The 23,145-nt window shown below is 46.2% G+C and overlaps 1 protein-coding gene across 3 annotated transcripts in view; it reads left to right on the forward strand.

Moving 5' to 3' along the window:
- The window catches only part of ARHGAP6 (Rho GTPase activating protein 6), a 490,820-nt gene that overhangs the window by 214,698 nt on the left and 252,977 nt on the right, over nucleotides 1-23,145 (forward strand). For 2 of the 3 annotated variants that reach the window (XM_059386129.1, XM_059386130.1), the window contains exon 1: nucleotides 20,943-21,566. The exons of the other annotated variant lie outside the window; for it this stretch is intronic. In XM_059386129.1, the coding sequence (XP_059242112.1) occupies nucleotides 21,522-21,566 (45 nt within the window). In that variant the 5' untranslated portion in view covers nucleotides 20,943-21,521. Of the gene's footprint in view, nucleotides 1-20,942; nucleotides 21,567-23,145 lie in introns of those variants that run through there. 3 annotated transcript variants of the gene reach the window in all.

A 23,145-nucleotide genomic window follows, 5' to 3' on the forward strand; every position in this document is an offset into this window, starting at 1 on the left:
TCTAAGTAAGAAGGAGTTGCTACTGAATTTATAATGGCTTTTATATTGGCTTTTGCAATTACACTTTTATTGGGGTCAGGCTTCCTGCTTGGAAAAGTGCTGTGCAGTACTTCAGACAGAAGAGAACAAGTTTCAAACAGACTGGGCTACAATAGAAAAGAGTTGAAATAAAATCAGCGGTGGTTTGAAAAGCAATCATTCCTTTGGTCTTAAGAATAAGGAAAAAAGATTTTTTTTCTCCCTCAGTAAACACTGTCACGTGTAGAGCAGAATGCTTGTTAATGCCTTGAGTGGACGTTTGGATTGTTTGGTTCCTGGCATGTACCTTCGCTAGAACACACACACATACACACACACACACACACACACACACACACACGTGCTCACGCACGCACGCGCACACACACACACACACAATCTGCACATGTTAAAATGCACTCTAACCTGTAATCAGAATCAGCCTCTTGCCTGGAAATATGAAGACAAGATTTTTAGCCCATAATGAAGGCGAAATAATTATGTGAAACCACTCTGTTGAAAAGGTCAGCATGAATTCAGTTATCTGCAACTCAGTACCAGTTGAGATGTGATTTCTAAAGTGATGCACATTCATGGCATCCTCCAGATATTAGACACATAATCTCCCTTCCTCCCCACACGATACTTCTTTGTCAGCCTCCTAGTGCTTTATCTTCTCTTTAACTCAGATAAAATCCAGTAGGTCTGGAGGGCTGAAGCTGCAGATCTCTGACAGAGAACAGTGAGGCTAGCTGCTTTCACGCACCAAAGACTCTTTGTCCCAATCTCCTTATCTTTACGTTATGATGTTTTCTCTCTGGGTATAGCTGGCATAAAACTTGTAATAGATACTATCTCTAACACTTTAGCAAAGATTGTGTCTTTACCTTCGTTGGATTTCAGGAGATTTTTCAGGTATTTCCTGGGTCTTGTTGCTCTTCCATGTGCCTGGCTGTGAAATAGGAGTGGGCAGATGTGCTGTATTTCTCTGTGGTTCTCAGTCGGGTAGGCTTCCATTGAAACAGTCAACTCCCAGACTGGTCGTTAGCCCCAGATAGTAGCCCCTTGTAAACTAAGGGAAACCAACTATACAGCATATGATAGAAGTGACCATCTGAAAATTGTTGAATGGGATTTTGCTTTGGAACGTGTTTCATAGTTTTCTAATGATATAGAATGCATATAATATTTTAGGAGGGCGTGAGTGTGCCTCTCCACAACTACAAGGGGCTGCAGTCTCTACTCTGCCTCATGAGGAAGTCTTATATGATCACCTGAACCTCAGCTCGAATGCACTCCAAACATAAGAAATGGATCTCACGCTAGTATGCCTGAAGGCTAAACAGTGCCCCAAAGAGTGTAATTTTGATTTGCCTAAATTTGGAGTGTCAGTATTACAGAATGGCGTGCCTCATAAGAGGCTACCCAGCCCTGCCCTTTGTCTTTAGAGCCCAAGGTTGCCTTTCTTTCACTGTCTTTTGAACCAAAAATATGATGTCCTTTTGCCGAAAGACATATGTTCTTCACCATTTGAACATAAACATCATCATCACAAAGAATTGTTTTTTGAAGCTGAATACATGTGATGGAAGTACTACTTACTGTGGACACAGAGTATGAGATGTTTCTTCTCCATCAAAAAAGTATGTGCCCAAGGGGAGCAAACAGGACAGAAACACACAGAGAGAGAAAGCCCGAAAAGTGCTAAGTGTTTCATGACGATGGATGAGATAGCTACACAATAAAACTGAAAGCTAAAATTTCAGTCAGGAGTTAGGAGGGATAAAAATATAATCCAACAGGATGGGAGTTTTCTTTTATCCATTACAAATTACCCCTGGGCTGCCAGGGACAGAACTGAAATCAGAGTGTCTTAAACAGGTGGGTGGGACTTTTCCTTGCGCATAGAACACATGAAAGCACTGGGCTAGTATAGCAGTTCAGCAGTCACGAGTGTCTCTCATTCTTTTTGTTTCCATTCTCAGCGCCAGCTTTCATATTCTAGGTTGTCTCGTGGTGATAAGATAGCCGCTAGACATCCAGCCATTGTGCACATGTCTTAGACAGAAGAAATAAAGACGAGGGGAGCTCTGAGACAGCTTCCCTGTAACAGTTTCCTAGAAGCGGTACACACGCTTGGTCTCTGGCGGCTCCAGTTTCCTTCCGCCAGGTCTTATGGTGCCCCCTCCAGTGTTACGATACCGGGAAGAACAGTAGATAGCAGATAAAACAATAAGCAAGCCCTGGGATGTGGCTCAGCTTTTGCTAATATTTAAAAATCAAAACCACCTAGGTCTTATAAAGTAGAGGTGACCAAACCATGCGTGAGCTAAATTCCACCCACTGACTGTTTTAGTCAGTAAAACTTCACTGGGACTCAGTGACACCCTTTAATTAACATACAACCCATGGCTGCTTTTGTGCCGTCACAGCAGAGCTGAGCGAAGCTGTGACAGAAACCGTCCGGCCTGCAAAGTGAAAAATACTTTCCATGTGGCCCTTTACGTGAAAATGTTGCCAACCCCATTCTGGACAGACAACTCAGTGGGAAAAATGGGCAACAGACTAGAAACAGACACTTTGCAAAAAGGATATCCAAAGATCAATACACATAGGAAAAGCGCTCCAACTCCTCAGTCCCCAGGAAATGTTATTTTTTTTTTAAAGGTTTTATTTGTTTGACACAGATCACAAGTAAGCAGAGAGGCAGGCAGAGAGAGAGAGAGGAGGAAGCAGGCTCCCCGCTGAGCAGAGAGCCCGATGCGGGGCTCCATCCCAGGACCCTGGGATCATGACCTGAGCCGAAGGCAGAGGCTTAACCCACTGAGCCACCCAGGTGCCCCCCACCCCCAGGAAATGTTATTAACGCCGCAGTGCGCATCGCCCCTTGCCCATCGGAACGGCTCTCACGAGGCAAGCGAGAGCACTCGGACCTCACCACGGATGGCACTGAGGCGGGCCAGCCGGACTTCTCGCGCATTGCCAGTGGCAGAGAGAACTGCACCCGGGCTTCGGAAGACCGTCAGGTGGCAGCTACTGAAGCGGAGCATATGTTCCCTGGGAATGCAGCGCTTCTACTCCCAGGTGTAAACCTGACAGAAATGCCTACCTACGCTTACTAAAAGGCATGTACTAGAAGGTTCCTGTGAGCACTGTTCTGGTAAAATGTCTCTCAGCAGTAGAAGTGGGAGACGATTGTCTTTTATTCCTGCCACGGAATGCTTCTCAGCGAAGAAGATGAAGGGCCACTAACATGCTTTAACAGGCAACAGCGATGGAAGAGGCCGGCCCGAAGACCAGACGGTCCACCGTGGGATCGTTATGACGGGAAGTTCAGAAACGGGCAAACGAGACAAAACCTCTGGGGTCAGTGGTCAGGCTAGGGGTTCCTTTGGGGGATAAGACATAGAAGGGGGCTTTTCTTGATCCGGGCAGTTATTATTCAGGGCTCTTCACTGTGGCAAAATGCGCTGAATTGTGCACTTACGAATTCAGTACTGTTTGGCTCGTGTTCTGTAGTTCAATAAGGAGTCCCCCTCCCCGCCCCAAGAAGGAAAAAGAACACATATCTCTTTAAAGCTGGAAACCTAGCAGTGCTACTCTCAGCCAGTTTTGTATTAAAAACGTTGCCCATTATGCTAAGTGAAATAAGTCAAAGACAAATACCGTATGATTTCACTTATACGTGGAATCTACAAAAGCCAAACAAATGAATGGCAACACCAACACCAACGATCACGACAAAAAAACAAAACAGAAACAGACGTGCAGGTATGGAGAATTATCTGGTGGTCGTTGGGGGGTGGGGTGGGGCAAATTTGGGGCAAGGGATTCAAAGGGACAAACTCCCAGTTATAAAAGAAATAAGACAAGGGAATACCAGGTACAGCCCAGAGAACGTAGTTAATAACACCTAACAACTTTGTACGCTGACAGATTTATTGGGGGATCACTTTATCGTATGCACAAATATTGAATCACTATGTTGTATCCCCAAAACTAATGTCATACTGTATGTCAACTACACGTCTGCGAAAAAGATGAAATGTGTATGGAATCAACACTTTGGACCCCTTAAACTTACACAGTGTTGTATGTCAGTTACATGTCGATAAGGCTGGTGAAAGAAAGAAAAATCGTTTTTAGGAAAATGTCTCCTATGGTGATATGTTCCTCATGAGACAACTGAACGAGGCTCCCTAACCAGCCGTGCCCTTTGTCTGAGACGTTGTCTGCATTCTAGTCTCAGGAACAAATGGAACACATTTCCTCCGCACAGCTTTTCTGCATCAGACGGCAGCCACCCTGACAGCGTGGCCCTCTGGGGGCTCGGAGCTCCGGGGGCCCCACCGCGCAGCAGGGATGGATGGCTGTGTCTAGCTGCGGTCGCTTGGCCGGCGGAGTGGCCCCCGTGTCCCTGGGCTTGCCGGCCAAAGGAGCAAGTGAAGGCTGGGAGGCCAGGGGAATGTGGAATTTATGGATCCTAAGAAGGCAATTTGGAAGGAGGGATTTTTTTCATTTATGTTTAGTCTTAACTCTGTGAGGTTGTAAAGAGGCGCTGGAGACGGAGGGAACTGTTTGTATGCTAAGTGTTGTCTGCCTCAACTGTGCTCTTGTGTTTGGGCCGGCTGCCCAGTCTTGTGTGGGAGGCTGCTTGAGATATGTGCACGTCTCCAGAGCATCAATTTTCGATTTTAAAAAGGATTAAAGTATTATTTCTCTAAAGCCATGGAGCTGAGGCAGGTTTTAAAGGAGAAGGACAGAGGAGGGGCACGTGGGTGGCTCAGTGTGTTGGGCATCTGACTCTTGGTTTTGGCTCAGGTTATGATCTCGGGGTCATGGGATCGAGCCCCGTGTTGAGCTCTGTGCTCAGTGGAGAGTCAGCTTCTCTCCCTCCCCTTCTCAAATAAATAAATAAATAAAATCTTGCAAAAATGAAGGAGAAGGTCAGAAGAAAGAGCCAGGTCTTTTTAAAGAATCATCCAAATTTTTGGCTGATAGATTGTGTTACATTTGTTTCTCTCCTGGAGGCAAGAGAGGAATTGTAAAAGAAAGGAAAACATTAAATGCTAAGAATGAATAAAAGGGAAATAATAACCCAAGCATTAATTGATGGCCAGACTTAAAAAAAAAAAAGGCACTGCTATAAACTAGGTTTAAACAATTGGATAATAGTAAGTGTAGCTGTTCAATCCAGAGGTTCCAGTACATACATCAGATGTACTTCTCACGTTTCATAACTAGCCAGGATCTTTAATCTAAAAATATCATGTTTATGGATTTTATAAGACTTGTGACTATATATGTATATGTGTATAAAGATATATATTACCACGTGTGTGTATATATTTGAGTACATATGTGTAGACATTCACGAGATTTTTAAAATTACCATCCTCTAAAAGAAAGAAAACAACTGGCAAGTCATGAGAAGGAACCAGAGCTGACTGTTTATAGGAATCTCAGAAGATTTAGATTATATTGCTGCGGCCTCCCAGGTCTGGTATAACACTTGAAAGGACAATTTTTTGAGAAAAAAATACCCAAATATCAGTTGAAGAGAAGCCACCGAAAACTGCCTGACTTGCATTTTTGTGGAAATGGAGATCTGGCTGTAGAAAGCCAAGTGACGCCCACCGCCTCGGCCGTGTTTGGGTTACTCCTGATCAGGGAGGTAACTTCCCCGTTCCTTCTGTTTTTTTCCCTTAGCAGTCCCCAGAGGAGAGTGCGGTTGGGGACTGAGGGCTTTGGAGCAAGGGTGCCATTGCCAAGCTCCTGTGGTCAGAAGCCAAGTGGGTTCCTTGCTTTGTGAGTCAAAACATTTGGAGAGCCCCGTCTTAGGAGAAGCAAATTGTCCTGCCCCATGGTGGCCCCTCAGTGTTAGTCCATCTTGCAGTGTCTGATTCCAGAGATGAACAGAGATAAATGTGTCAAGATGGGATGGGCTGTTCTCAAAACTCGGCCTTTTGGCAGGATTTGGAGTGGATTCCCCTTGTTGCGTGAGAAACCGAAGCAGAGATCCTGCCTACTAACCCCTGCGTGGACTGATATGTCTTTAGGAAGCTCTCCTGTTCTGTGAGCCGCATCTGCCTCTTGCTCATGCTGAATTCCTTTATGGGGGGGGGGGCCTTGAATGTAGCTACTCTATAACCTAAAATGGTGGCCGTGAGGTTGGACAATGTCCCTGGAAGTTCCTGGGGACTCAACTTTTCTAGAGAAGTGGCGAATTCCTTCCTAAAAGCCAGGATTGTGATTTTAAAGGCTTTTGCTCTTCTGTTGCTTGTCACAGTGTCCTAATGATAATTGAGAGCTGTCTGCAGCATGGACCGCGAGGGCAGGGGAAGTCCAAACTGGAACCAAGGAAAACGATTGTATTGGCTAAATTATCAGATTACTCCAGAGAGCGATCACTGCCATCGTAGCAGATTCTGGTTCGTGTTCTTTGTAGACTTGCTGGTATTGTCATTACTAAGTGTTGATTGTTCTAATCTCGTGGACTCATACATAATAACAGCACTCAGCAGCTAGTTCTCCAGTGGTTGCTCTTTGGTAGGCACAGGACCAGGTCCTGGAGGTACAAAGATAACAAGAACAGCCCCTGCCGTCAAGGAGAACAGTGTTTAAGGAGAAAACAGACTAGATGAGTGGTCTATCAGAAGTCCGACCAAAAGGCCTGCAGTGCCTCCTATTGGGGGGTGGTGGTGGGATGGGTCCGTAAGGTCCTGGGGAGCCAGAGAAGCTAGTGGGAGGTGTACAGGCAAAGGGGAAATGGGAGGTGGTGGCTGTGATGCGGTGTTACAGGCGGAAGGGTTCACTGACCCTTGAAAACAAAGGACTCATGTCTAATGTGTAACCTAGAATTTCAAAGGGCACCTCCCCTGGCCAGAAGCCACGAAGGTGGATGGTCACATCTTGGAATGTTCAGAATGTAAAAAGGGTGCTGCTGGCATTGGGCTAGTTGTAAAAAACGGGTTGGGTTCTAGTGACCTTCCAGAATCTTGGCTAGTCTGAAAATTTTATATGTACACACATTTGTCTTTACGGTATGGCATGACCTAAAAGTCACAGCCTGATACAACGTTTAGGTCATAAAAAGAAATAACAATCTGAGGTTACTTCCTGTGAGCGGCCTAGGGTTTTTAAGGCAGGGCAAAACGGCCCGACTCTGAGGGCCAAATATAGACGTGGTTGTTTTAGAATCTTCTGCTTTTCTGGTCTCAGAACGTGTGGCATGGCATGTAACTGAATCCAGTGCAGATGGGTGTGAACCCAGTTCAGTTTTGGAGGGAGGGATATTAAGGAGCAGCATGTGTCTAAGATCAGGATTAAACTTGCCAGATGAGGGCACAGGGAAAACTTTCTTTTTGATGAGACCGCAAGTCCCAGTCGGTGGGAGGGACAGCTGATTGGAGGAGAGTAAATACAAATGAAATAAGGGAATGTTTGTTTCTAGTTCTGGTGTATCTTATTCTAAAAGAAAGGGGGGTGGGATGCCTTCTGCAGACTGAACGAAACCCACAAGTCAGAGGTCAGTGGACATTTTGGGGAAAAGACCAGGTATGTTAGGGCATCAAAAGCGGCCATAGACAAATGTGTACATGAGCGGGCGTGACTATGCTCCAGTGAGACCTTATTGATGATGAATGCTGAAATTGGAGATTTTTGTCATTTGCACATGTCATGAAACCTAATACTCCTTTTGGTTTTCCTTTCAACCATTCAGAAACATAAAAACCATTTTTACTGACTCCTATGCCAGATTGGAGACAAACATCTCCCCTCATTTGTTCCTTTAGAACTAACCAAACCAACCCAGACAAATAGCGTTGAAGAGCAACGTGCTTTCTCTTCAGGCTTTTATAAATTCACTGAGTGATAACTTTTCACCTTTGGTATTTTCTGGGATTTTTTGGAATGCTTTATGCTCCTGCTAGAATGGTTTGGGCCCTTGTAATACTTCCTAACATCAGTCATCATGCATTTATTAAGTGCTCACCATCAACAGAGATGCTGGGGACAGACGTCAGAGGAAAAGAAAATATTAGCAATAGAAAGTGGTCCAGAAGCTCCTCTATTTATGGAATTTCACCTTGTGCACTTTCACAGATACAAACAAAACCAAACTCTGGAGTAAAGCCCTCTGGCTGTCTCCTCACTGCCAAAAATATGCATTAAGAGTTTCTGGGAGCTCGTTTTGTTTCTGCCCTACCCCCCTCCTTTTGTTTTTCAGTCTACCTAATATTTACTCCCTTTCTATTCAGTACTGAGGAGTTTTATCATTAACCCCATCTTGTATGGTAACCTCAGAGGAAGTGGGAGAAGAAAGTGCTAGTAGGAAGTATCAGAGGGGAAGGTGAAACAGAAGCCATTTTTCAAAATTGAAATAGGTAAACAAAATTGTTGCATGTTCTTTGGCAGAAGAACCATTTTTTAAAAGATTTTATTTATTTATTTATTTGACAGAGAGAGAGAGAGAGAGAGCACAAGCAGGGAGAAGCGGCAGGCAGAGGGAGAGGGAGAAGCAGACTTCTGCTGAGCAGGGAGAGGGATGCAGGGCTCAATCCCAGGACCCTGGGATCATGACCTGAACTGAAGGCAGATGCTCAACCAACCGAACCATCCAGGGACCCCAGCAGAACAATTTTGAGGACAAAGACCTCACCATATAACCTGACCTTACCTGTGTGATGACAGTAAACATTGATATAGAGCTTATATATATGCCTGGCACTGCTCTAACCTCTCTCTCTCTCTCTGTCTCCACACACATATACACGCACACAGGCACACGCAGGGATGCGCACACTCATTCGTATAATCTCTACACCCCCCCCCCCCCAAATATGGTAACCAGTCAGTGATGTCGTAAAATGATTGATGAAACAGAGAACATCTAACTGTGTTGTTAGGAATCAACAGCTTAAATATGTTTGTGATGATCTATAATTTGGCAAAAGGAAATCAATCCAGTAAGTAAGGTAACCCAGTCCTGGATGGTTCTGTGGATTGGCAGCTTTGGGAATCTACCGAAACTTACTAAGTGGCGAAATGACAACGGGGGATAGCGAAGCTGCTGAGAAATTCCCTGGGACTATGAGCAAGGAAGAGGGTGAGCGGGAGTGCCAAGCCTCGAAAACCGGCTCATACTTCATCCTGCTGGAGATACTTTGGAGGCTACAAGTTTCCACCCTGCTCAGGACCTCCGCACATAGGAACAGAGTCCTAAACAGCCTTTAGGGCTTAACAAGTTTTCAACCAGAATGTGCAGTGCATACTTGCTATTGGTGCTTTGCCCAGAATATCACAGATCTGTTATCAGTTTTGTGTGCCTGGCCCATCCCCCAGCTTCTATGTGGTTTGCTTCTAATGACCAACATCTGTGAACTTCAGAGGATATCCCTTGGGATTCTCGAGCAGTTTCCCTGCACCCACAAAGAACAGGAAGTGCCTGAGACTTTACATCACCCTGGGGCATCCCATAGCCCATGACTGGCAGGTGTGAGAGTGTTAAAGCTCAGCTCCCTTGGTTTGAGATGAGACAACTCTGAGATGGAATCGACACTCCGGAACTCCCCCTGCCCCCGCCCCCCAGGACCAGGCTGAGACGGGGACTTGGCCAGAAATCACACCGTTACTTGGCTTCCTCCCCTGTCTTACCCTGTTACGCTTGCCCCTTACCGATTTCTCCTGGGAACGTGTCCTTAATAAATCACTTGCACATGAATCCTTATCTTAGTGTCTGTTTCTGGGGAACTCTGCCTCAGGCAAGAAGCAACTCTTACTGAGACAAGTCGCACAAGGCCTTGCCTTCAGTTATCGTTGAAAGGCTGGATGAGAGAGTGGACTGAAAAAACTAATAGAAACCCATCTTTAGCCTGGAGCCACTCGTGTCGTAGTCAGGGAAACAGGAAAGGGATGAAATGTCGCAGGTGCAACAGTGAAACTTCTCACGTAGCGCAGCTCTCCAGCTGAGGCTCTCCGGGCTCAGCTTATTAAATGTTGTCCCGGAGAAGAAACCACCTCGTCCTGGGATAGCTGCCTGTCTTCTCTGGCACCACTCCATTTATTATGAAGACCTCCTCCTTCCCTCCCTCCTTTCCTTCTTTTTATTAAAAATATTTATTTACCTGAGAGTGTGCACACATACACAGGCAAGATGGGGAGGGGGGGGGGGGGGAGGGGGACAAAGCGAGTCCCCAGCAGACTCCCCGCTGAGCATGGGGCCTGATGCAGGGCTTGGTGTCACGACGCCGACATCATGATCTGAGCCGAAATCAAGAGTCAGATACTTCACCGACTGTGCCACCCAGGTGCCCCTTTCTTTCTTTCCAGTAGCTTTATGGAGATCAGATTCACGTTTCCTCCAGCTGGACTTCAGTACACTCAAGAGTCGTGCAACCATCCGCACAATCAGTTTGTGACCATTTTCCTCACCCTGCGAAGAAACCCTGTACCGAATTCGGGCTCTCATCTCTTCAACTCCCCATCCTCTCACCTCCCCGGCCCTAGACAACCACGGACCTGCTTTTGGTCTTTGTGGATTTGTCTATTCTGGGGATATTTCTGATAAATGGAATCATGTGATCTATGTGGTCTTTTGTGACTGGCTTCTTTCACTTAGCATCATGTTTTTAAGGTTCATCCATGGTTTATCATATAACAGTATTTCATCCCTTTTTATGGTCAAATAATCTTCCATTGTATGGAATGTGGATAGACCACATTTTGTTTATCCATCATTCAGTTGATGGGCATTTGAATGGTTTCCATTTTAGGCTATTATAAATAATGGCACCATGAACACAAATGCACAAGTTTTTGTGCAGACATATATAATTCCTTTTTGTTATATACCTGGGAGTGGAATTGCCAGGTTAAATGTAGAAAGTTTTTTCTTATGTTGAGCCAAAATCCAAGTCTTCCTAATTTCTCCTCTTGAGTCTTGTCCAGCTTTCTGGAGAAAACTGACAAGGCTTTCCTTTCTTACACATGGTGTCCCTTCAAATCATTCATCATTGTCTCCATGGCCTTCTTTAGCTCTCACAGACTGAATTTTCATTGTTCTTTTGATCATTCCACTGTAAAAATGGGAGTTACAGAAATGCAGACGGAGAGCCTTGAAGTTGTTACATAGTCTGCTATGATGTACAAACCAACCTTCCTTTGTTCCAAATCTCAAACTCTCCCATCAACCATAGGAGAATAGTGGCTGGCAACTTTATTTAGCTAAGATGGGAAACGGAATTGTTTCTAGGTGGGAAGGTTTTTCAGTAGACTCTGAAGGGATTTTCCCGTTGGAAAATCTAAAAGGACTAATAATTTGTGTGATTTATACACATTTGTCATTTTTTGACATGTTCATGTGAGAAAAAGGAATTCCATGGTTTTGAAAAATTAAAGTTTAATGGAGATCAGTTATCCTAAGAGCTTTGAAAGTAGTCATGTGTAGCATTCTTTTTACCGTTAGTCACAAAGACAGTGGGGAGAAAACTTGACAAAACCACAGGAAAAATGTAGCAAGTCACTTAGCAGGCTCTAGGTTGTGGTGAACTGGGCCAAATGTTATGTTCATTTACTCGTTAATAACTACAAATGGATCTGATTCTGGCTTGTTAGTCATGGAGTTAGGAATGTTTTCTACATTCCTCTAACATTCAATCCAGAGGGCCGGATGGGTTCTGATGTTGTCTTATCCTAGCTGCATGATCTTGAACAAGTTATTTGCCCTTTCTGGGCATTGGTTTCTGTGTTTTACTACCCTGGCATCAGTGGCTTTCCAACTGTGTTGTTGTACGTGATAAGAGTCAAAGGATCTTGCTAAAAATGTCCGTCCCGAGGTGGTGCTTCAAGAGTTTCTGAGTCATTGTGTTTTGGGGAGGTCCTCACAATTTTTTTTTAATATCCCCTGCCAAGTGATTTTAATGTATGTAGTCCTAAAGACCATACTCTCAGAAACACTGATTAGCCATTTATTTCTAATGTCTTTTCCTCTTGTCCTGTGTTCTGCTGAAAGGGAGAAGAAATCTTATTATCTCTCCAGGTCATATCTGTCCCTATATGCTGTGTTTATGAACGTGAACAAGGATGGCAGCTAAAATTGAAATAATGAAAAAGCCTTAGTCCAATGCTTAGATTCTGCTGTATTAAAATTATTTTGGCTGGAACAACTTTATCTATAATGCAGGGTTTCCTCAACTTTGGCCCTACCGGTACTGAGGGCCAGGACATTCTTGGCTGTGCATCTGTGTGTTTGCGGGGCGGGAGTCGGTGTGTGTGTGTGTGGGGGGGTGTGCATCTTGTTTGTTGAGGGATGTCTGGCAGCATCCCTGGCATCTATCCAATAAATAGTAGTAGCAATCATGTCCCCACCCCCTCTTTTGACCCCCCCCCCCAAAATCTCTGGAAGTTGCCAAATATGCCCTGAGGGACAAAATTGCCTTGCCCCTCGTTGAGAGCCACTTTTATAAAGCATGGTCCCAAAGAAAACAAATCAAGAAATTAAGCTTGGAACAGCTTTCTTTGGTTGGCTCTGACCGCGCAGTAAGGTGGTAAAGGCCCTGTTGAATTGTTGGTGCTCAATCTTTCTGATTCAAGCATTTCGTGGAGATCAGGAACTCTCTGGCCCATCCTCCCTGTTTGGTGGATTAATGGGCTACAAGCAGGTTTAGGCGACTTGGCAAGCGAAGGGCATTCTGTCTCCTCATTTTATTACACTTCTGGCAACATATTCTTAATATTTGCCTTATATGTCCCTCTCCCTATGAAAAATGAAAATCATAATCACAAAATAGGTTAAGGAGGGGGACAGACACCGTTCCATGTGAAATTGCTTTGAAAGTTCTAGGGACGAGAGTTATGCCAGGTGCCATCATTCCTAATATTGCGGAGCCTCTGAAATGAGGCGTTTTTGAGGTTTCAACAGTGGTTTCATTGCGTGACTTGTCAAGTGCTCCAAAGGACTCTATAGCTGTCTGTTTGGGTCACACAAATAGCCAGTTTTTACTCTACCTGCTAGCCTTTCAACATGCCATGTTGCCTGGAGAGCCACTTGTGGGTAAGTCCCGTTGCTCAGCCCTACTCTTCTGCTCTCGGGATATTTCTCCTTGTTTTCTTGGGTGAAATGTTACCCACTCCACTGAGAGAAAAGTTGTTGTTGGTGTGGGATGCGCTACTAAGTAGAAATTATTAAAGGATGGGTTTCTTAGGTCTGTGGAAGGTTTAACAACCTTGGCACTCTTGACATTTTTGGCAAGATAGTTCTTTGTTTGGGGGGAGGACATTCTACACATTGTAGGACGGTTGGCAACAGCCCGGGCTTCTCCCCACTGGCCACAAGTGGCAACCCCCACCCACATACACATTTTGTGACAACCAAAAATCTCTCCAGGCATTGCCAAGTGTCCCTTTGTGGGGAAAAAGAACTACTGGCCTCAGAGATATGGCTGGGGCACTGGTGGTGTCCAACCCCGTGTTGCAAGAAGCCCCCATAGTAATCTCATAGATGAGTCTGACTTATCAACGAGAGTCTCTACATGGAAATGTATCGGAATGGTCCGCAAGGAGATATGGACCCATCTTTCATTTACATCTCGACTTCGCCATTTACCAGATGTGCAGAGCAAGTTAATCACCCTCATGAATAAAATGGGGGATAATCATACTTTCCTCATACTGTGATTCCAAGGATCCAGATTTGCTATTCGCAAAGCATCCAGTTGAACAAAGGACCAGTGACGTGTGAGCTCAATAATTAGTGGGATTGTTATCGCTCCAAATAGTAGCCCCCACACCTGCAGCCCTAGGGCAGCCAGGAGCGTCCTGCGGGCTTTCCGTGCTGCAGCACCACGTGGGGAGAGGGAGTCCTAATAGGTCGAGCAAAGGCAATAGACTAACATTAGATGATGGATATAATGAAAAGCAGTTTCCTTAATCTCACACTCTTTTTGGGGGGATCCTATAACCAGAGGGATTGCAGCCTCCTCTTTTTGCATACTGACGCTTGAATAGAAAATTCATTTTAGAAATGTCTCTCTGTGGATACTTTTGAAGGGCCCTTTCCCTGGCTCCCTGATATCGAATACAGCAGTTCTTCAGGGAGAATATCAAAATGGCAGGAAAAGGACAAATCAGTCATACCAAGCTGAACCTGTTTTCATGATCACTTGATCCTCACCGTCCCTCCCTTGGCTTTCCCCCCTGCATTCACAAATCATCACGTTGTCAGTTCTGGCTGATATATCACTTTTTTTAAAAAAAATTTTTTTAAATTTAAATTCAATTGGCCACTACATGCAGTGCATCATTAGTTTTTGATGTAATGTTCAATGATTCATGAGTTGCATATAATACCCAGTGCTCATCACGACGTATAACTTCTTGATATTCTTTGTAGGAGGGATCAAGGCTGAACGCAGTAGGAGGAGGGGTTGCCAGGCCACTCTTCTCTTTCTTCTCTGTCCTTTGTCATCACAGCTCCAGGCACCATTCCCAGCATCCCCAGGAATTCCTCATTTGCTGTTCTTCGGACAGGGTGTGTCTTCAGGCTGGGGGTTGTCTCTCTCTAGCTTACCTGGAGCAAGGAATAGGATCCTTTATTCTTCCTTGGGTCCCTCCCAACTACACATCCATGTTAGAGTTAAGAAGAAGGGGAGAAATTGTGGCCATGGAACAAAATGGTAATTCCATAAGTGGCACTTATGTTTCCAGTTGGGTTGCTGAGATACTGTGCCGCCCCTCCCCGCTCCCAGTATACTGACCTGCAAAATAAAATGTCTTTCCCCAAAGGCATAGCTGATGTGTCCATCGCTTTAACTGTATGTGTGGACAGAGTCAGCAGTGGCATGATGTGAGCAGGGCTAGTCAAGTCTTCACTTACGGGATACATGTGATTTGGGACGAAGAGGACCTTAAGCTTCTTCCCCATCTCTCCTTCCTGGTCCTAGAGTTTGATTTCCTGAATTGTATCTTTGTAGCCCCATGAGAAAACCTAGAAGAGAGACAACTCTAAACTATGTTCAGTCTTTATATAAACTATGTTCAGTCTATTTATACTGTAGTGTAAATAAAGATTCGAATTGGTACAATGAGTTCAGAAAATTATTGGGCACTGTCCAATAAAGTTAAAGACATGCATACCTATGACCTAGCAAGTCCGTTTCTAGATCTGCACCCTACACAAATGCATGTGCTTGTGCCCAAGGAGGTTTGTGGAAGGATATACAAGCAGTATGGCTTTCAGTAGTCCCAGACTGGCAAGGACACAAATGTCCATCACACTTGGAAAGATGAACAGTGGTAAACACACACAGTGAGATCCTGGACAGCAGTGGGTATGAACCAACTATGTCTACCTACGCCATGGAAGAGCCTTAAAACAATATTGAGTGAAAGAAGCACATGTAATAAAGTATACATAGGAATCATTTATATAAAGTAAGAAAACCGGCCACGCGGAGCTCTAGTATTTATGGATACTCAACTTCCTAAGAAGCAGTAGTTCTCAAAACAGGGGTGATCTTGCTCCCCACCCCAGGGAGTATTAGTCAATATCTGGGGACAGTTGTGGTTGTCACAGTTGGTGGGGGGAGATAAGGCTGGCGTCTAGTGGGTAGAAGACAGCCTCCACAGTCAAGAACTGTCAGTATGATACCAAAGCTACAAGAAACAAAAGCAAAAATAAACATGTGGGATAACATCAAAGTAAAAAGCTTCTGCCCAGCAAAAGAAGCAATCAACAAAATGAAAAGGTAGAAGGAATGGGAGAAAATATCTGCAAACCATGTATCTGATGAAGGGTTAACAGCGAAATAACTCAAGAACAAAACCAAAACCAAAACAAACCCAAGCAGTCCAGTGTAAAAACAGGCAAAGGACTGGAATAGACATTTTTGCAGGGAAGACAGACAGATGGCCAAGAGACACATGAACAAGTGGTCAGCATCACTCATCATCAGGGAAACACAAATCAAAACCACACAAAGATATCATGTCACCTGTCAGCGTGGCTTTTATCAAAAAGACACATGATAGCAAGTGTTCGCGAGAATGTGGAGAAAGGGGACCCTAGCACACTGTTGGTAGGAATGGAAATTGCTGCAGCCCCTGTGGAAAATGGATGGAGGTTCGTTAGCTACTGTATGATCCAGCAATCCCACTTCTGGATGTATGTCCAAAAGGACTGGAGTTAGGATCTCAAAGAGATACCTGCCCTCCCATGTTCATTGTAGTATTATTTACAATAGCCGAGATATGAACACAGCCTAAGTATATGTCTGTAGCTAAATGGATAAGGAAAGTGTAACAGCTCTCCACGACCCCCATCTCTCCCTGTCTCTTTCTCTGTCTCTCTTTCTCTCTCCCTCTCGTGTGTGTGTGTGTGTCTGTGTGTCTGTGTGTGTGTACGTACACATATTTCAGCCACAGCAAAGGGAACTCCTACCACTGGCAACAACATGGACGGACCTCGAGGCCATTATGCTAAGTGAAATAAGTCAGAGAAAGACAAATATTGGTGATCTCACTTATATGTGGAATCTAAAAAAAAGACAAGAAAATTCATAGAAACAGAGAGTACAGTGGTGGTTGCCTGGGTGGAGGAAATGAGGAGATGATGGTTCAATGGTACAAATTTCCTTCCAGTTATAAGATGAAGAAGTTCTAGGGATCCAGTGTGTGGTGCGGTGACTGTAATTAACAATTGTATGTTGTATATTTGAAAGTTTCTAAGAGAATAGGTCTTAAATGTTCTCACTACACACACAAGATATGGTAACTATGTGAAGTGATAGAAGTATGAACTCATCTTATTCTGGTAATTATTTAAATAAATATTTAAACTTAAATAATGTTATATGTTAATTATATCTCAATAAAGCTGGTGGGGGAGTGGAAGATTATTGGTTCCCAAATGTCAACAGTGCTAGGATTGAGAAGCCCTGCTATAAAAGGGAAGCAAAGAAGTCAAGTCCATAAAATATAGGGCAGTGTCTGCCACCGGGAGAGGGCGTTACAATATAGCCGAGGGACTTGGGACTCTCTGAGACACCAGCGGTATTCTCTCTGTTGACTTCAGTGATGGTGATCATGGGCATATGTTTTGCAAAAATTCATTAAGCTACACATTGTATGTTATCAATTTTTTAAATTCAAAATTTGGAAGGTATTCTAGCAGGTGGATTGACAAGACAGTAGGATGGAAGAGTATGGGCACTGGGTTTTAGGGAAGGGGTCCCCCCACCCAAGAGGGTCTCAGAGCTACTCTGTGACAGGGCAGGGCCTCCAAGCGGGGCCTTCTCCTGCCAGCCTACATAGGTTTTAGTGCCCAGATGGCCCTGAGCTCCTCCTAAACTCTGAAGCTGAATTTGCTTCCATGGGCTTGGGTAAAGTTTTCCTGAAAAACTCATCACCCCTGGGCTGGCACCAAGTGTGGAAAATGTCGACTCAGCTTATAGGCAGGCAGAGTGAAGGCCAACAGGGGTTTTAATTTCAGTGTGCTGTGGTGGCGAGGACCGCCCTTAGTCCCGAAAATGCTGGAATGTTCAAGGGGCAGGAAGACAAGGAAATTCCACTGTGAGGATGACACATGTTTATCTTAAAAGTGATGCTGGTAGAGGAACTCCTAGAGATGATTTCTGAGTCCTCTCTGGGGGAAATGATAAACATCAGAGCAATGTATTATTTTTTTGAAAAGGTGACTAACCAAAAGAGAACATTAGCCACACCGTCTCTTAACGTAACGAGCAAGCGGCATGAACTTCAGCCTCCGCTAGGGGAGGGTTCGTGTGCTTGGGGTCATCTCCCATAGTCACCCAACAGACAAAGATCGGAATTTCGAAACCACCTGCCATGTTAAAATGTAGTCTAAATGACCTAGGACAATACCGGCAAATTGTATGCCCTTAAAAATATTTACTGAATGAGTGACCGAGTGAATAAATAAACACCATGGAGAGGATGCTTAGGAGCAGAGGTGTGCAAATAAGACTTTTTGATTGGAGCGGTGTTTAAACTATGCCTTGAACTATATTCAGATAGAAATAATGTGTGGAATTCAAATTGTTTAAGACTTAATAGGACTTTTCAAGTTTGGCACAATCTTCTAGGTCCCGTCTTGAGTCTTGAACGAGCAGACTGAGAACTGAAAAGGTGTGGCATTCTCTCTGAGGTGAATTTCATGTCTTGCAGCATGAATCGATCCTTTCCTTTCTCAAATGCTTTGTCTTATCTCCCCAGACCTTTCAAACACGGAAAAGCAGCCCTGTTGCACTTAAGAATTTAACTCTGACTTAGCAATGACAATTTAGCAAGAAATATGCCAGCAGGCAGAAGTCATTCCTAGAATGTAAGCACGCAGTTCGGGATTGATGGAGTTTTTCTGGCTTACGATAATGCTGTTTCGTGACAACACATTTTTCAAAGGTGGCACCCCAGCAGTGTGAGGTGAGCCAATTTAACATGGGGGTGCCTTACTCAGGGGTAATGATCAAAGCACTGTTGTTAAGGTGTTTTTTAAAAAATTTATTTACTTATTTGAAAGAGAGCATGCACAAGTTGGGGGAGGGGCAGAGAGAAAGAGAGAAGCAGACTCCACGCTGAGCAGGAAGCCCTATGCAGGGCTCAATCGATCCCAGAACCCCAGGATCATGATCTGAGCTGAAGGCAGAGGCTTAACTGATTGAGCCACCCAGGCACCCCACGGTTCAGGTTTTTAAATCCAGGGACATACCTTGTATTGTTTATGTATATTAATAATGAACCCGTTTCTGTAGGGCAAAGGATTTTTAGCTTTGGAGGTTCAGTGGCCAGTATGACAGAGAGAGAAATCCTAAAGCTGGAGAGTTCAGCTTTCTAAATGGACCACGGTGAAGCGAAGGTCCCTAAACGGGTCCCGGCTTCATTCTCTGAAAGATGCCGCGTGGCGAAGCCGATGCTAGTTCTCTGCCTTATCCCACGGGTCTTCGCTGCTAGAGCTCTAAGGCTGCTTTCCGCAGCAGAGCAGAGCCGAAGTGAAGAGGGGACTTGAGCATATCATTTTTCCAGCTCTGCCTGGAGGTGTGAGGAAGCAGGGAGGGCCTCCAAGGTGAGCAGGCGAGCTCTGGTCTCCCAGGCAGCAGAGCGGAAGGAGACCTGTGCAGCGTGGATTGCGGGGGGACTGCGGGGGGACTGCGGGGGGACTGCGGTGAATGGTGACGTGGACTTTCTTTCAAGACAGGCGGCAACACGCTGGTCATAAGTTCCCGTTTGGGACAGGGCACTGGTTTAAAGCTTATTTTTATGTTACTACAGTATAAAATACACATAGCAAAGGGTGTAAATTACAGGAATCTGAACTGGAGTGCTCAGTGAGATTTTCCATGTGGGTGTCCTTGGGTAAGGTGTCTGACCGATGAAGATACAGAACGTCTCCAGCACCCCGAAAGGTTCCCTTGTGCCCCCTTCCCAGTCAGTACCAACTCCCTATCTTGGTAATAGATATTCATTTGTTTATATTTATTTCCTTGTTTATTTATCCCTGTTGTGGCTTCTGTAACCATAAGTTGGTCACAGCTGCCTATTTCAGTTCAACGTTTGAATTTCAATTCCGGAATAAGTAAATAGAATCATACACTGTGTCCTATTTTGTGTATGACTTCTTTCAACATTTGTGAGAATAATCCATGTCATTGTGTGTGTCAGTATTCTCTTCTGTTCATTGCTGAGTAATATCCCATTATATGAACAGACCACCATTGGTCCATTGAGGAGCTGTTGATGGGCATCTTGATTGTTTTCATTTTAGCAAATCTACCTGAGGATTTTAAATATCCTCGTAGGTGAGGAAGCCATTGGCACCCATTTCTCTATGTGTCTGGGAGTGGAATTCCTGGATCAGAGGGCAAGCTTGTAATCAGCTTTAGCAAATGTAATCTTAGAGCTTTCCAGAAAGATGAATGGTCATGGGATTATCTGTTCCTCAGGATACCTGTGCCCCTGGCTTCACATTCCTGGTTGTTGTTGTTGTTGTTGTTGTTGTTTTTACAATGTCCATATTTACAATTATGATGCCATTGTTTTCAAAATATTAGTTGGGTGGTTCATCCAACTGAATTGTAAGGGTTCAGACACGGGGGACACATCTTATTTCCCTTATTCCCACCTGGTGCACCCACACAGAGCGCAGGAAGTGCTCCTGGCCAAGTCCAGCACTGGGGGAACCCTGAAGAATGGAGACAGGCCACCCAGAAACCTGTCTTTCCCTGGGTAGCTACCCGTCTTGGGCTTTGACGGATGGATTTCACTGGGTCTGGAGTCTCCACACTGGCCCCAGACCCTGCCTTTGTGTGGACTTAGCTTGTGGGGAACCTCAGGTAAATCACAGAGTGCCAGGCCGAGGGAGGGACCTCTGGGGTGTTACCAAGTGCACACTTCCACAAGGGATTGTACAGCGGAGGCCAGTTTTCAGTGGTGTGAACCTCCAGTGTGTTCTAAAAATTATTTGGTTCATCTGGCAGCATTTGCAAGGAGTATACGTTTCTTCTGTTTCCAGATTCTTGCGGTGCTCTTTTCTGATGTGCACCTCAGAACTAAGGCACAGAAAGCAGCGACCCCAGCCCCCAACTCCGGTGCAGCCCGGGACCGACACCAGCCGCTGCGTCCCGGCAGGTTCTTACGCGACTCCCGCTTCCCGCGGGGTTCCTCAGACAGGCCCAGGTCCCGCAAGCTCTCTGGGACTCAGTTTACCCAAAGTGGCGCGGTCAGGCCGGCAGCCGGCCGGGCCTTCCTCAGGCCTTCTTCAGCTCCCCCGAGCTGCATTACTTGGCCCCTCTCAGGCCTGCCCTCTCCCGGGGTTCCCGCCGTCGAGACTCTCGCAAAGGAGGGCTTTCCAAACACCAAAACTCCGCCCTCGCCGGAGCGGGTTCCGAATCGCCTTCCAGCGACAGGCCCACACCCCTTTCAAAGTTAGCGAAAGTCGCTCTTTCTTGGAAACCCAAGCTCGCCCTCTCGCTGGTGTTGAGGGCTTCAGCAGCCCCAGCGCTGGCAGCGCGGCTCCCACGGGCCTGGCAGGGGTGGCGGGGCAGGAGGTAGGAGCGCCGGCCGCCCTGACACCTGTCGTGGGCGCGCTCCGTCGCTGCAGCCCCCAGCAGCTGGCGGCTGGCTGCGGTGGCTGCCGCGCGACAGGAGCCCGCCAGGAGCGGAAGGAATTAAGCACCCGCCCATCCCATCTGACTCGGCCGCTCCCCTCTCCTCCTCCCCCACCTCCTCCCCCTCCTCTCCTCCTCCTCGCCCTCCTCCTCCTCCTCCACCTCCCTCTCCTTCCTCTACCCCGCGGCCGCCACCTCCTCCCGGTCCCTGTCAGCCTCTCGGCGGGACGCTGGTGCCTGCGGGCGTTGCGGCGCGCTGGGGGCGCGGGGAACGGGGCTCGCGTCCGGGGGCTGGCCCGGGATGGCGGTGAAATAGGGGGACCTCGGAGAGGCGCCGCGACCCCAGGCTGTGCTCAGGGCCTGTCACTCCTTCTCAGTGGCGACATGGGGGACCCGGTACACCGCCAGAAACCGCAGCTGCACTACGCGGTGAGTGTCCCGGCGCGCACACGGGCGACAGGGGGCGCCACTTGGCCGGCCTGGGAGGGGACAGCTTGGGGTTGACGGGACCAGTGTCTCCCCAGAGGTCCTCGGTCGGGGGTTAGGGTGGTGGAAGGCGTCCTGGGCGTCACCCCCGAGCGTCACCTGCTTAGAAACTCGGCTGCACCCTAGAAAGGGAGCCCCCAGCCCTGAAGCCCGCGTTCCTTTGCCCCGCGCGGTGGACACGGCGTTCACGGCCAGAGGCTGAGTCCTGCCGCCGCCTCGCTGGCCAGGGCTGAGAAACGGGGCTCCTGGGGCCCAGGTTTGCCCGCTCAACCTTAGGTCAGATATGCGGCAAGAAGGAGAATAGAACTGGCGGGGAGGCAGGGCTGCTCCGCGATCTGAGCGTGGGGCTAGTGGATTCTCCGGAGAAAATGCTGCAGGGCACTTTGGGGTGCAGCCGGTTTGCTTCTGGAAAAGAGGGTGTGCATCTCCCTCAGAGTTCGTGGCGGGACAGAATGTCGCACATTATCCGATTAACACAAGGTGATGCCAGGGGGTCTTCTGCCAGTGGCTTCTCTCCTCTCTGTTGACTCAAATACTCCTTAGATATTTATCGGGGGCTTTGGGCTAACTGAGTGCCATGCACTGCGTGGACTCTGCTCGGGGGTCGGCAGGACACCACAGACTCAAAGCTCAAGGGCTTTTCCTCTTTTAAAGTAGGAGTCAAGGTTTCAAGGTGAATGACGGACCGGCAAATCCAGATTCCAGATTGAGTTTATTTTTGAGAGAGAGAGAGAGAGAGAGAAAAGATGTTTTTGAGGAATGAGTACTACTCCTGAAGATTCTGAATGCCGCCTGCAGGGAGCCGGCAGGCAGCAGCCTTAGCTCACCGCGGTGTTCGTGTTTGGACATCTATTTTCCAGTTGTAAGATGTGGTGTTTTGAGATGGGCCATTGCAGTCGTCCTGCCATCTGCTACTTTACCGAGTTGTCTTTGACCTGACGTTCACTGCTGAAATTATACATGCTACTTTAAAATCGGAGAGAAGCAGGCACAAATTTAAGAATCATCAGTATTTATAATTAGTCTGACAGTTATCTGTCTGGAATTCCTGTCCTCCAAAATGCCCTCTCCACATAAAAAAAAAAAAAAAAAAAAAAAAAAAACCACTAAACTAAGAAAATATATATTTTATTTAAAGAAAGGAGTGGAGAGTGGACAGGAGTTGTAAATACAGAGGTCCTGGTTCTTGTTGCCAGGGTGGGTCCTGGATCAGCTGGGGGCCACTGGGCTAATCTGGAAGCCCTACACTTTCATGCCGATGCGTTGGGAGGAAAAAAAAAAAAAAGAGGACCTGAATTAGAAAATCATCAGGGTCCCTACCGGTGAACATTCTAGGAATCTTATGATGGCTTTCTCTAGTTTTGCCATTAACTTGCCTTGAAATGACAGCTGAAACACTGGTAAGTTACTAATGCTCGTTTTTGTAGACACTCGTGGCTCAGTGATTTTCCTTTTAAAGTGATATTAAGGGTAACCCAGTTTTGGCAGAGGTTTCCTCGTACTGAAGGTTCTGGAGTCTGTG

Source organism: Mustela nigripes, chromosome X, assembly GCF_022355385.1.
Source record: "Mustela nigripes isolate SB6536 chromosome X, MUSNIG.SB6536, whole genome shotgun sequence".
Lineage (NCBI taxonomy): Eukaryota > Metazoa > Chordata > Mammalia > Carnivora > Mustelidae > Mustela > Mustela nigripes.